The sequence below is a fragment of the Teleopsis dalmanni genome, chromosome 1 (assembly GCF_002237135.1).
Source record: "Teleopsis dalmanni isolate 2A chromosome 1, ASM223713v2, whole genome shotgun sequence".
Taxonomy (NCBI): domain Eukaryota; kingdom Metazoa; phylum Arthropoda; class Insecta; order Diptera; family Diopsidae; genus Teleopsis; species Teleopsis dalmanni.
The window spans coordinates 127,979,341-127,993,410 of record NC_051846.1 but is presented as its reverse complement, the minus strand read 5'-3'; the positions used below and the strand labels follow the sequence as shown (position 1 = coordinate 127,993,410).

General features: G+C 33.5%; 3 protein-coding genes across 3 annotated transcripts; all 3 read right to left on the bottom strand.

Annotated features, from left to right (window-relative positions):
• Positions 1 to 479: 479 nt before the first annotated feature.
• On the bottom strand, positions 480 to 1,871 carry LOC119666042. The gene has a single exon (XM_038075308.1). It carries the CDS (start codon positions 1,869 to 1,871, stop codon positions 480 to 482), a length of 1,392 nt encoding a protein of 463 aa, XP_037931236.1.
• A 2,700-nt stretch (positions 1,872 to 4,571) lies between these two features.
• Positions 4,572 to 6,257, bottom strand: LOC119666041. Its single transcript, XM_038075307.1, has 2 exons — positions 5,403 to 6,257; positions 4,572 to 5,357 (listed from the first exon to the last, which is right to left on the bottom strand). The coding sequence occupies exons 1-2, from the start codon at positions 6,255 to 6,257 to the stop codon at positions 4,572 to 4,574; spliced, it is 1,641 nt and encodes a 546-aa protein (XP_037931235.1).
• A 13-nt stretch (positions 6,258 to 6,270) lies between these two features.
• On the bottom strand, positions 6,271 to 7,830 carry LOC119666040. Its single transcript, XM_038075306.1, has 2 exons — positions 7,826 to 7,830; positions 6,271 to 7,768 (listed from the first exon to the last, which is right to left on the bottom strand). Exons 1-2 carry the CDS (start codon positions 7,828 to 7,830, stop codon positions 6,271 to 6,273), a joined length of 1,503 nt encoding a protein of 500 aa, XP_037931234.1.
• Positions 7,831 to 14,070: the final 6,240 nt, after the last annotated feature.

The window sequence follows — 14,070 nt, the reverse complement described above, 5'->3', positions numbered from 1 at the left end:
ACAGTAATCGTTCAGTCTATTTATCATTAGCTGCAAGGCTCTTGGTGACTCTGCAAACAGCACCACATCATCTGCATACATCAGAACCTTTATTTGCATGCCATCAATCATGATGCCACCGTTTAAAAGGTTAACCAGGTCATCAAAAAATAAAGTAAATAAAAGTGGACTTAAAACACAACCTTGCTTAACCCCAGACTGTGTAAGAAACCAATCAGAAATAATATTTCCATCCCACACTGCTGCTTTACTACCATGATACAAGCTCCAAATAATCCGCATCATTTTTGTTGACAATTCTAAGTTCCTAAGCTTATAGAAGAGCGCATTTCTTAGTATTGAATCGAACGCCGCCTTGAAATCCACGAAAAAGACATAAAGTTTTTTGTTTCTGTCAATATACATTTTTGCAATATTAGTTAAAATAAAGATGTTATCCACAGTTGAATACTTTTTTCTGAAACCTGATTGAAATTCACTTAACAGTGCATGGTTATCAACCATTCTTGTAGCCTCTCGTTCAAAATACTTGCAAATACTTTCGCAATGGCATTGTTAAAAGATATACCCCTATAGTTTTCTGGATTCTTTGTGTCGCTTTTTTTGTACAATGGGAAGATAATCGACTTGCGAAAAGAATCAGGTACATTGCCGCTGTTGTAGATATAATTAAATGATGCTGTCATATTTTCAATAAATAGATCCGAAGCATATTTAAGGAATTCCATGGGTACTCGATCCTCTCCAGGAGCTTTATTATCCTTACACTTGTGCAATATTTTTTTGACTTCTGCTACTGTAATCGTTGTATCTAGTTCACTCATTTCACGTATGGGCATCTCATAACTTAAACTCTCATTATGTATGCTGTTGTTTAGTATCCGCTCAAAGTGTTTACTCAGTTCCAGTGCGTCTAGCTTTGCATTTTTTATATGGCTCGTTCCGTTCAGTTTTCGAACTTTGCCCCAAAAGGATTTACTGTCCTTTACTGTAGCTATTGAGATAGCTAGCTCATTATAGTAAGTCGCTCTTTTATGCTGTAGAAGTTCTTTAAATCGTTTATTTGCTTGACTGTAGTTTGTCATGTCTTCCTTTAATCCTGTTTTTTTAACTCTTCTTAGCCATCGAAAAGATGTATCTCCTAATATTTTACATTCAGAGTCAAACCATTGGTTTTGTTTTACGCCAGTTTTTTGCTTTTGTTGCAGAGGCTTTGCTGCATTATTTATACAATCCATTAAAAACTCAATTCCATTTGTTGAGCATATTGTCGCTCTATTTACTTCAATAATTTGTTGATTAAGTGTTAAATTATATATTTTCTCGATACGTTTGTTCCAGTATAGTTTAGGTAACAACTGTAGACCTGAATTTTCCTCCGAAATATTTTTCCCGGCGTGGACACTTACTGTAATCGGCTGATGGTCAGAGTAAATAAAATCCTGCACTTCGAAATTTTTGATTCTATTCAACCAGATCCCCGCTCCTAAACCATAGTCAATCGTGGTGGCAATAGTTCCTCTGTGAAATTTATGCTTGCCATCTTTGTCGCCCTCGCATCTTCCGTTCAGCACAGTAAGACTTACCGTATTGCAGATTTCAAGTAGTCTTCTGCCATTTCTATCTACTTTGTTGTCCATAGCTTTGCGCTGTGCACTTAGTCCACTGGCTAGTAAAGTTGGGTTAAATTCCAAACATTGCTCCTTACCAATTCTGGCATTACAGTCTCCTACAACTAATATATTTTCACACCCAAATTCGAACAGTACATCACTTAAGTTTTTAAAATCCGCATCCCAGTTGTTGCAATTAATATATGTTGGAATAATGTACGCCAGTGTCTCTTCAAATTTTAGCTTAACTATCATCATATTCAATATTTGTGTAAATCGTATATTCATTTTATCTGCTAAGTTTTTCTTTATTTCATATAACATACCGCCACTAGCTCTTCCTTTGATTGCGACCCGAGTTGCTGGAATCCACCATAATAAATACTTTTCAAACACTTTATCAATCTTCTCCAAGGATTTTTCCATGAACGTTTCAAATAAAAAGAACAGATCAAATGAGTTTACATAATTTATAAAATCGCAGTAATTAACTTTCTTTATTAGACCCGCTACATTAAATGCTAAAATATTTAACATTTCTTTTGAATTTGAATCTAAACTTAAACTACAGCTGACAACATTGTCTTTATTTAGTTTTTTTGAGAATTAATTGTTTGCAAAATCTCCCAATATGTTACATTTATTGACTCCAGGTTATTGCCATAAAGTGCCTGCAGTACATCCCTTCCATTACTGCTACCGCATTTCAGCTCCTTTTCTTTATTCCAATACAGCCATTTGTTGTCAATTTTCATACGATCCTCTCTAACTATTATATTACGGCTTTGATCTACAGCACGCAAATTTTGTTTTAGTTTAAGCATGACCCGTTTATCTGATTGTTGGTCTGTGCTTAAGTCCCTCTCAATTGAGATTTCCGTATTAGCGAGTTTTTTAATATTGTTGAAAATATTAAATATACACTGCTCTGCTTGAAACTCTGCAACGACTCCTATTTTGTCGTGTTTCTCAAATATTTTTCTTACAGAAGCTATTTGCACATCATCGACGTGCAGAACTTCAGCACATAATTTCCGAATCGACAATGTTGGATTGTCAGTTTTTTTCAAACCCTTGATAACAAGCGATTTTCGTTTTCGTGCGTTTATAATATAATTAATATTACGTGCATCCCGTTCGCGCTGTTGTTCGAGCTGCGTCACCTTCTGTTTTAGCACACGATTCTCTGCCGTTAGCTCTGTAATCTTACTAGAGAGTTCGCCCACTTCCGACACAATCACCTTTAAATCAGCTTTTGTTGGCAAGTTGCTTAGCTTTTCATCCAACAAGTCAGCCAATGATGCTCTCATTAACCCCATCAGTTCTGTTATATGCATATTCCCTACTTGCATTGTAGATTTCGCCTGGTTTATTTCTTCTGGGGGAAGTTCAGTCAATGGTCTTTTAGCTGCTGAGGTTCTTACTTGTATTTTTGAAACTAGCGTACTCGGTTTATTTGGTGTTCCTGCTGATGACATTTTTGAAGTTGTACTTTAATTTTATTAAATTCAGTTTTTGATGCTTCGCCTAAAAGTCTATGAGAAAATTTATATATATATAGCAGCTTAATACTTTTTTTAAAAATTAGAATTTGTTAGCATAGACTTAAACCACTCTGAGCTTTACTACGTATAATTCGTCTTACGTTCCACTCATTTTCAGCACTTTTATTTACAATTGGTGATTACAGTTTTTGAATGCAACACTATCTTGCCTGCAGAAGTCTCAATTGTAAAAGATTGTACTAATCTTCACTTTTAACCGCTCACTTGATTGCGTTGCAATGTCTTGAATGTTTATTTATTATTACCACCCAATTGTAACCAGTTTTTTGCAATATAATTCACTTTTATTAATAAACTTTTCCGAGCGCGCACTTATTTGATATATTCCTCTTGGGTTGCCAAGTCAAACTTTATTTTTTTTATATTCATCTTTATTCTGATAAATAAATGAAAAAAAAATATATATTAAACACTGGCAACAAACATATGTATAAAAGAAATCAAACAAACAAAAAAAAATAACAGTGAAAGAAATAACATGTTGACTGGTGTTTACATTTTCGTTTTCACCAAAGCTGAGAGTGCAGCTTAAAACCGCAAGGTTAGGAAAAAAAAAAAAAGAGGGGAAAGTTGAGTTCGATGGCCAGAGGAGAAAAAAAAAACGGAGTCGAAATAAAAAAAAACAGTTTGGTTGTTTTGGAAGTCGCGTGGTTTTTTGAGGGAGTACGGTTGATACTCCGCGGCGGATGGTTAGAAAAAAAAATAATGTGAACAAAAACGGCGGATTCTGAGGACAAATAGAAAGTGAACTACAAACGGCGGATTAATAATAAAAATATAAAGTGAACTAAAAACGGCGGATTCTTAGTGAACTACAAAAGTAATAAACGCAAACATTTAAATAAAGGAATAAAATCAAGTGTATAGTTGGTGACTCCAAGCCCTGTATTGTGTTAATTTTTTTACACTGAGGAAGGTGTATTTTGAGCTGCATTTGGTAGATTCATTTCATCGATAAGAAACTGGTGGGCTTACAAAGGAAGCCAACCACATTTTAAAACGGTCAATTATTTTTGGGTGTTGCTGGCGATATGTAGCAGCAGCAAAGAATTCCACAGCATGTGTTTATATTATGCATATATATTATATATAATTTTTTTTGTTTATATAAGTAATTGAATTTTGTATGTATAAATACCTATATAAAGTATATTACAGGCATTGTATTATTTATGTTATTACTTAGTATTGTACGATTTTTTTTTTTTGAAATATATCTAGTGTGTAATAATGAAGCATATACTATATAAACTGTATTATTTATTTTATTAGTTTTCTTTTTGAGAATCTCCTGAATTGTTTATTCTTAGTTTAAATAGATATATTTTATTTTTATACTGAACCCTGGTATATGCTGAGTATACCCCGGCCGTGGAAAGGGCCGGAAAGGTCGTTACAAGTTTGAGTCGAGGACACCAAACAATGAATTGGCAAAATTTCCGACAATGTCTATAGCTCCTCTTGCTATTCTTTCCTCCGTTATACGGTCAAAATAGTTGAGTAATACCTTGCAAGCAGTGTTATCCAATGCCTTGTCGCATAAATTGTTCAACCTTTTTGTTCCATCAGCTAAAATACTCATTTGTTGTTGGTATGGGGAAAGGTCAAAATATACAATCATTTTCCAATCAGCAGACATGATTTTGACTGGTTTAAGCTGCTTAAAATAAATGCCAGGTTTGTTGTTGAAGGTTGTTATATTGACGGGACTACATAGTGCAAGTGGCAAACTGAGTAGAGTAATAATGGTGAGCAGCAACCCAGGGTTCAGACATGATCGTTTTGTTGGAGTTATCCCATTGACTAATGATTCAGGTTTTCTGATACGATTTAATGGAATGCTTACGATAAGCGACACGGGAGGTGACCTTGGAGTTTCTTGAGTCTGTTCTGATTCGATTTTTCTTTCAGTAATTTTTCCAAAGGTTGGATCTTCTAATTTATCGTCTTCAGGAAATAATGGAGCTAATTTATGCACCGGTCTTTTAAATACTCCCTTTTTTGTTTGAATGTCACAAACTCTCACTAAACCATCTTCGCCTTTGTAAACCTTGATGATGCGTCCCAAAGGCCATTGCAGAACTGGGACATTGTCTTCTTTAAGGATTACCGTCGTATTGGTCTGTATGTTGGTGATTGGACCCTTCCACTTGTGGCGCTGTTGCAATTCGCTTAGATACTCCTTAGTTCAGCGCTGCCAAAAACTGTGTTTTAGTTCTGATACCAGTTGCCAGCGTTTAAGTAATTTTTCTTTAGAGTCACGTGTACGCACATCAACGTTTGAAGTGATTTCTTCACCTATAAAAAAATGACCTGGAGTTATTCCGTTCAAATCGTTTGCATCTGATGAGTACAACACTGCTTCAACTTCAATAACGACAGTTTCAAGCTCTTCATATGTAAGTGATGCTGTTGAAACATTTTTGACCAGCAAATATTTGGCACATTTTACTGCTGTCTCCCATAACCCGCCGAAGTGTGGTGACCTTGGTGGAATGAAGTGAAATTCTATGCCTTTCGTACTGCACATTCCTGCAATTGATTCCCTCGCTCGATCAGCGTTGATGACGTCAGTCAGTTCCTGCAACTTGTTTTTCGCTCCAACGAAGTTGGTCGCATTGTCGCAGTATAATGTTTTACAGCGTCCTCGTCTTGCTATGAAGCGTTTTAATGCTCCAATGAATGCATCTGTGGTCAGATCAGTCACAAGTTCTAAGTGTACGATGTTGGTTGCAAAACAGCAAACGACAGCGATATACGCCTTTTGTGGACGCTTGCCTCTTGTTTTGTAATGAACCCATATTGAGCCACAATAATCAACTCTAGTGCTGAGAAATGGTCGAGCTGGTTGCACACGGTGTCCAGGCAAATTTCCCATGATTTGATTGTACACAATTGGACTTGCTCTTCTGCATCTTAAGCATTGTTGTATTACAGCTCTCATCAAGCTTTTTCCTTTGAGGGGCCAAAAACGCTGCCTCACTTGTGCCAGCAATGCTTGGCCGCCACAATGATAATTGTCTTTATGTATTTTTTCTACCAGCAACTTTACTAGTGGATCGTTGCTTGGTAAAATCATTTGATGAATGGAATTAAATTGCAGAAGAGCTTAGCCGTCCGCCAACACGTATTACCCCTTCTTCATCTACGAACGGAGTTAGAGAACTGAGGTTATGAGTTTTTGGCACAAATTCGTCCTTAACTAGCATTTTCCTCAGATCAGAAAAATCGGAGGCCTGGATTTGACGTATTATTACCTTAAGTGCTACGTCGAGCTCCATCGGTGAAAGCTGCATGGTCTCTGGTTTTGATTCTTTTGGTTTCCGTGCGTTTTTTGTGAAACGAAGTACATATCCAACAACTTTTTGGACATGTGTAAATAAATTTCTTGAATGAATTAAGTAGACCCATGCATGCTCATTAGTAGGTTGTTGTGTTGATAAAGCGAACACCACCGTGTTATCTTCAACAATTAATTCCCTTTTGAAGGGAGCTGACCACAACGGCTTTGGCTGATATAAAAATAGTGGACCATATAACCACATGAAGGAAGATGAAAATTCCCGCGGTTTAAGCCCTCTTGACAGGATATCTGCCGGATTTTGTTTTGACGGGACGTGACGCCATTGTTCTGGAATTGTTAACCGAAGGATTTTTACAATTCGGTGGGCGACGTAAACAAGTAATTTGCCTGGATGATTGTTTATCCAGGAAAGCACAATTTGTGAATCTGTCCAAAAGTAAGCTGCTTTGTCTTGATAGCCTAAATCAAGTTTAACTCTTCCCATGAGTTCTGCTGCTAGCAACGCTGCACACAATTCTAGTCGTGGAATTGTTTGAGATTTTATGGGTGCTATACGAGATCTGGAGCATAGTAGATTAAGTTTTATCGTTTTATCCTTTTGTACTGTTCTAATGTATACTGCTGCACCATAAGCCCTTTCTGAGGCGTCACAAAAAGCATGCAGCTCAACATGGCTGTAGCCTTGACTGCTGAATACGTGCCTCACAACTGTTGCATTGTCCAACAAGGCCAGATCTTCTCTATACGATGTCCATTGTTTGCGTATTTCTGACGGAAGATCATCATCCCAATCGAGTTTTAGCTGCCATGTTCCTTGCAACAAAATTTTGCCGATGACCAAGAGTGGACCAATAAGACCCAAGGGGTCATATATGTGTGCCAAATCGGAGCTCATAGATCGTTTTGTTGTGTGACTATGCTCTAAAATGTTAACCTTGATACGAAATGAATCCGACTTTGGTAACCATAAAACACCCAACGTCTTTGTGAATTGGGTTTCCTTGGAATCAAAATTGACATTTACTTCTTGATCTTTTGGAGCGATTCCATGTAAAAGTTTTGAGTTGTTTGCACACCATTTTTTTAGTTTCATTCCAGCCTTGTCTAGAATTGTTATTAATTGTTGTTGAATTAGTAACGCTTCGTTGATGGTCTCAGCTCCTATGAGACCGTCGTCAACATAAAAATCCTTTTTTAAAGATGTGGCGCCATATAAATAATTTCCTTGATATTCATCCTCCAATTTTGTTAGACAGCGTGTTGCTAAATATGGCGCTGCTCTTGTGCTATAATTAACTGTGTTCAACTGATAATAATTAAGTGGTTCTGTGGGATTTTCTCACCACATTATGAGTTGCAGATTTCGATCATCTTTGTTAACCCATATTTGACGCTACATTTTTTCCACATCAGTTTTTAAAACATATTTGTGCATTCTAAATCTGAGCAAAATCGAAAACAGTTCGTCTTGAACTTTTGGACCATTAAACATTATGTCATTTAGTGATGGCCCTCATAATTTGTGTACTGAAGACGCAATTCGTCTTCTGTGAGTTCCGAAGTTGAATCTGGAATTTCCTCTGATTCCCAGAATTTCAATATAGATTCTTCTAGTTCCTTAGTAGTGCATATGCCACAAGTTGCCGTGCTTGAATTTAAAGTTTCAACATTGCCAGCTAAAACCCATCCAAAAATAGAATTCTGAAGTGTTGGAAGACTACCTGCTAGTTTTATTTGACCTTCAATAAGTAACTTGAAAAAGATCTCTGCTCCTAACAGGCAATCTATTCGGCCAGGTTTGTTAAAATCTTGATCAGCGAGAGTTAATTTCTTTGGAATATCCCAGAATTCGATATTCAAATACTGCATTGGCTGATCTGAAACGATTTTTGGTATGATATGTGCATCCATCTCTGCTACAAATTCGTTCAACGTTGATTGTACTCGGATTATTGTTTGATGACGTATTTTTGATTCATTTGCTCCTACGCCTTCCACACTCATAAGCGTTGGCTTAGGCTTGCAGCCCAATTTTTTTGACAGGCGGTTTGTTATGAGATTGATTTGAGATCCAGAGTCCAATACTGCTCTGCATTCAATTTGTCTTCCGTTTGATGCCAGCAATCTTATTCTGGCCGTCCCTAATAAGGCATAATTAGATTCGTTATTGGTATTGTTTGTTAAAAGGGTTATTTTATTTGATGATTGGTTTGAAACTGAAGCTTGAGCTGTTTGTTGAGGCGTTGAGTTATTTCCTTGAAGAACAGTACCTTTTGTGTATTGATTCCCCTTTGGATTATGCATCAAAGTGTTATGTTTTTTAGAACATTTAGTGCAGTGCCTGAATTTACACTCATCAACTCGATGTCCAATCCTGAGGCAGTTCACACACAAATTGAACTCCTTAACCCAATTCCATCGTTGTGATAGATTAGCCGTCTCGAATTTTTTGCAAGCGTAGACCATGTGACCGTCTTTATTGCAAATTGGACAGGTTTTACTTAAACCAAATTTTGTAGCTGAAGCACACGTTCGAGTGACTGATGAATCTCCTTTTCCCCTAGCCTCAAGTGATTGAAATCTATGTTCCAAAAATTTTAGCAATTCATCAATGGTTATTAAACGTTTGTTGTCTGTTAGCCCTTGTTCGAAAGCTGTTAGAGTTTCTGCATCCAGCTTGCGCAGCAATAGATGTACCAGTATAACATCCCAATGTTCGACTGGAACTCCTTGAGCCTTGAGACCATGTATGCATTCCTTGCTTACATCGTGTAGAGATTTTAATGCTGGTGCCGACTCCCTTTTAATGGAGGATTGTCCCATTAATTTATTTAGAAGTGTTGTAACCAGAAGTCGTTTATTTTCATAACGACTTGTAAGTAAAGTCCAGATTATATTGTAATTTTCTCTTACTACTGGAAGATGTCTAATTAGCCCCTTTGGCTCGTTATCCAATGATGTAGTCAGATAATGCATTTTTTTGCTGTCACTGGTGTCCATGTTGTGGACCAATTCCATATACAAGTCCTTGAATTCCACCCACCGCATATAGTTTCCATCAAATTTTGGTAGTGATATTCTTGGTAGAGGCAATTCGCAATCTGTCTGTCTTGAGTTGCGAATTGTCTGATTATTATGCAAATGTTGCTGCAGTTCGATCATGGCAGCTCCTGCCTTTTCCTCGAGTTCATAAAACATTTCCAGTGTGTAGTCCTCAATGATGCTTTCGTCGGTAGCTTCCCATAACGGTGTGTTATTTGCCGTAAAATCGACCATATATCCTTCAAGACTGGCTGCCTTTATAGAATAGTATGTAGATGATTGTTCAACTTGCCTGTTGACCATGATTCCTTCTATCGTTCTTTCAATTACACGTACGAGTGCCTTCTGATTTCGGAATAGTTTCCGAATGTTTGAATCATTTATCTGATTATTTTGCTCAATTGATGTGCCATTGCGTGCTGAAGATAATTTTTCTAGCTCTATTGCTTCAATTTCTAGAACCTTGTTGTAATCGACAATCATTTTAAGAATGCTCTAATACTCTTTGTTCACCAAGTATTCATGGTCGTCAACCTTGTCCACTGAAGCCATGATTTCCTGATGATTTTCATGATATTCGTCCCCAACCTTTGCAATTCTTGAATCTTGTGTGTATAGAATTGAAAAGTTCTGCGAGGTTTTCCAGCCTTTTTGCAATTACCAATAAATTGTTTGATTTTGTCGCTCAATGCCTTTTGGCGATCCACTAGCGAACTGAAACCCATTATCCAGTTAGTTGATTTGTTGATTAACAGCCAATTTCACACCTTGTGAAACTAAAAATGTTTTATTTGTCCTCTGTTGATGCTGACACCAAAGCCTGTATTGACGTGATCGTAGGACACCTTTACGCCAAATTCGTGTTCATTGTCCTCTTTTGATGCTGACACCAAAGCCTCTGTTGATGTGATCGTAGGACACCTTTAAGTCAAATTCGTGATGAATTATCAAGCGATTCACCTGATAATCACGTCGGGGTCACCAAATTAAATGTTAATGAAATAACACTTAAGAAAATGAGTTGACAGCACTTAAACTGTAACTCCTGATTGTAAAGCTGAGTTTCCAGCACTTGAACTGAAACTCTAAAATTTTGAATTAAAGAGATCGAATATTGATTTCAATCTGATTTGTATTAAATTAAATTTTGCCTTAAATACTAAATTATTACAAATTATTACAACAACAATATCTAGATTTTATTCTTTTCCTTTACCGTTTTCTTGCCCAAAGTACAAGCTCAGCATATATTATGCAACCAAATTCTTTGTTGTGTCTAGCAAGCAAGAATTAATGCCAGTGCACTGGCCTTGATATATGTTACATATTCAAAGTTTTGTGTCACTGCACTTAACAAAAAAATGCAAATTTTCAAGTTCAGTGCCACTGCATTTTACCAAATTAAATAATGCAAAGGAAAGCCAAAGTTTGGATATTGCTAACGTCAGTATATATGTTCAAATTTTACAATAAATGTTTTATATATAGATAAATATATTTATACTAATTAAATGTGTAAATCTTGATATTGTACAATAACAATAATAATACAATTTTACAATAATAATAATTAAACGTGTGAACATTACCTATGAGCTCAAAATATAACATTAACAAATACCTCCAGCAGAGTTAAAGAAATTCATGATTATGCTTCAAAAGTAGTTTTTGTTAATTTTTTATTTGGTACTCTATTTAAAAAACCTTTTCATCAATTTACATAAAAAGTATAAATATATAAATAATTTCAAAAATTAACGTGCAATATTTTACTACTTCTTAGAATTTTTAAATATATATTGAAATATACATCAAATGATTGCATGTGTTATGCAGTTTGCAAAAGAAGATTTGTTTTTTGTTTTATGGTATGCAAAATATTTTTGTTAATTCTGCAAAATCATGCTACTCATGTTTTATGTACCAAAATATTCCAATTCATATATGTTTCTCAAAATATACTCTACAATGCACCATTTCATCAAATTGTATAATTAATTAAATATTAATATTACCTATAAACTCAAAATATAACAGTAACAAATATCTCCAACAGAGTTAAATGAATTTATGATTATTCTTCAAAAGTAGTTTTTGTTAACTTTTTTATTTGGTACACGATTTTAATAACCTTTTCATCAATTTGTATTAGAAAAAAATAAATAATTTGAAAAATTACCGTGCAACATTGTACTACTTCTTAGTATTTTTAAATATATATTGAAAAACACATCAAATGATTGCATGTGTTATCCAGTTTGCAAAAGAAGATTTGTTTTTTGTACGCAAAATATTTTTGTTAATTTTGCAAAATCGTGCTACTCATGTTTTATATACCAAAATATTCCAATATATATATGTTTTTCATAAAATACTCTTCAACATTGTACCATTTTATCAAATTTATAATTAATTAAATATTAATATTACCTATAAACTCAAAATATAACAGTAAAAAATACCTCTAACAGAGTTAAATGAATTTATGATTATGCTTCAAAAGTAGTTTTTGTTAACTTTTTTATTTGGTACTCGATTTTAATAACTTTTTCATCAATTCGTATTAGAAAAATATAAATAATTTGAAAAATGACCGTGCAACATTGTACTACTTCTTAGTATTTTTAAATGTATATTTTAAAATACATCAAATGGTTGCATGCGTTATGCAGTTAGCAAAAGAAGATTTGTTTTTTGTTTTATGGTATGCAAAATATTTTTGTTAATTTTGCAAAATCGTGCTACTCATGTTCTATATACCAAAATATTCTAATATACATATAATTCTCAAAATATACTCTACAACATTGTACCATTTCATCAAATTGTATAAATAATTAAATATTAATATTACCTATAAACTCAAAATATAACAGAAACAAATACCTCTAACAGAGTTAAATGAATTTATGATTATGCTTCAAGAGTAGTTTTTGTTAACTTTTTTATTTGGTACTCGATTTTAATAACCTTTTCACCATTTCGTATTAGAAAAATATAAATAATTTGAAAAATTACCGTGCAATATTGTACTAATTCTTCGTATTTTTAAATATATATTGAAAAATACATCAAATGGTTGCATGTGTTATCCAGTTTGCAAAAGAAGATTTGTTATTTGTTTTATGGTATGCAAAATATTTTTGTTAATTTTGCAAAATCGTGCTACTCATGTTTTATATACCAAAATATTCCAATATATAAATGTTTTTCAAAAAATACTCTACAACATTGTACCATTTCATCAAGCTTTATAATTAGTTAAATATTAATATTACCTATAAACTCAAAATATAACATTAACAGGTACCTCTAATAGAGGTAAAGGAATTTATGATTATGCTTCAAAAGTAGTTTTTGTTAACTTTTTTATTTGGTACTCGATTTTAATAACTTGTTCATCAATTCGTATTAGAAAAGTATAAATAATTTGAAAAATTGCCGTGCAATATTGTACTAATTCTTCGTATTTTTAAATGTATATTGAAATATACATCAAATGGTTGCATGCGTTATGCAGTTAGCAAAAGAAGTTTTGTTTTTTGTTTTATGGTATGCAAAATATTTCTGTTAATTTTGCAAAATCGTGCTACTCATGTTTTATATACTAAAATATTCTAATATATATATGTTTCTCAAAATATATTCTACAATGCACCATTTCATAAAATTTTTTTATTAATTAAATATTAATATTACCTCTAAACTCAAAATATATCCGCAACAAATACCTCTAGCAGAGTTGAAGGAATTCATAATAATGCTTCAAAAGTAGTTTTTGTTAATTTTCTATTTGGTACTCAATTTTAATAACCCTTTCATCAATTCATATTAGAAAAATATAAATAATTTGAAAAATTAACGTGCAACATTGTACTACTTCTTAGTATTTTTAAATATATATTGAAAAATACATCAAATGATTGCATGTGTTACGCAGTTTGCAAAAGAAGATTTGTTTTTTGTTTTATGGTATGCAAAATATTTTTGTTAATTTTGCACAATCGTGCTACTCATGTTTTATATTCCAAAATATTCCCATATATATATGTTTTTCAAAATATACTCTACAATGTACCATTTCATCAAATTTTATAATTAATTAAATATTAGTATTACCTATAAACTCAGAATATAACATTAACAAATACCTCTAACAGAGTTAAAGGAATTTATGATAATGATTCAAAAGTAGTTTTTGTTAATTTTCTATTTGGTACTCAATTTTAATAACCTTTTCATCAATTCATATTAGAAAAATATAAATAATTTCAAAAATTAACGTGCAACATTTTACTACGCCTTTGTATTTTTAAATATATATTGAAAAATACATCAAACGATTGCATGTGTTATGCAGTTTGCAAAAGAAGATTTGTTTTTTGTTTTATGGTATGCAAAATATTTTTGTTAATACTGCAAAATCATGCTACTCATGTTTTATATACCAAAATATTCCAATTTATATATGTTTCTCAAAATATACTCTACAATGCACCATTTCATCAAATTGTATAATTAATTAAATATTAATATTACCTATAAA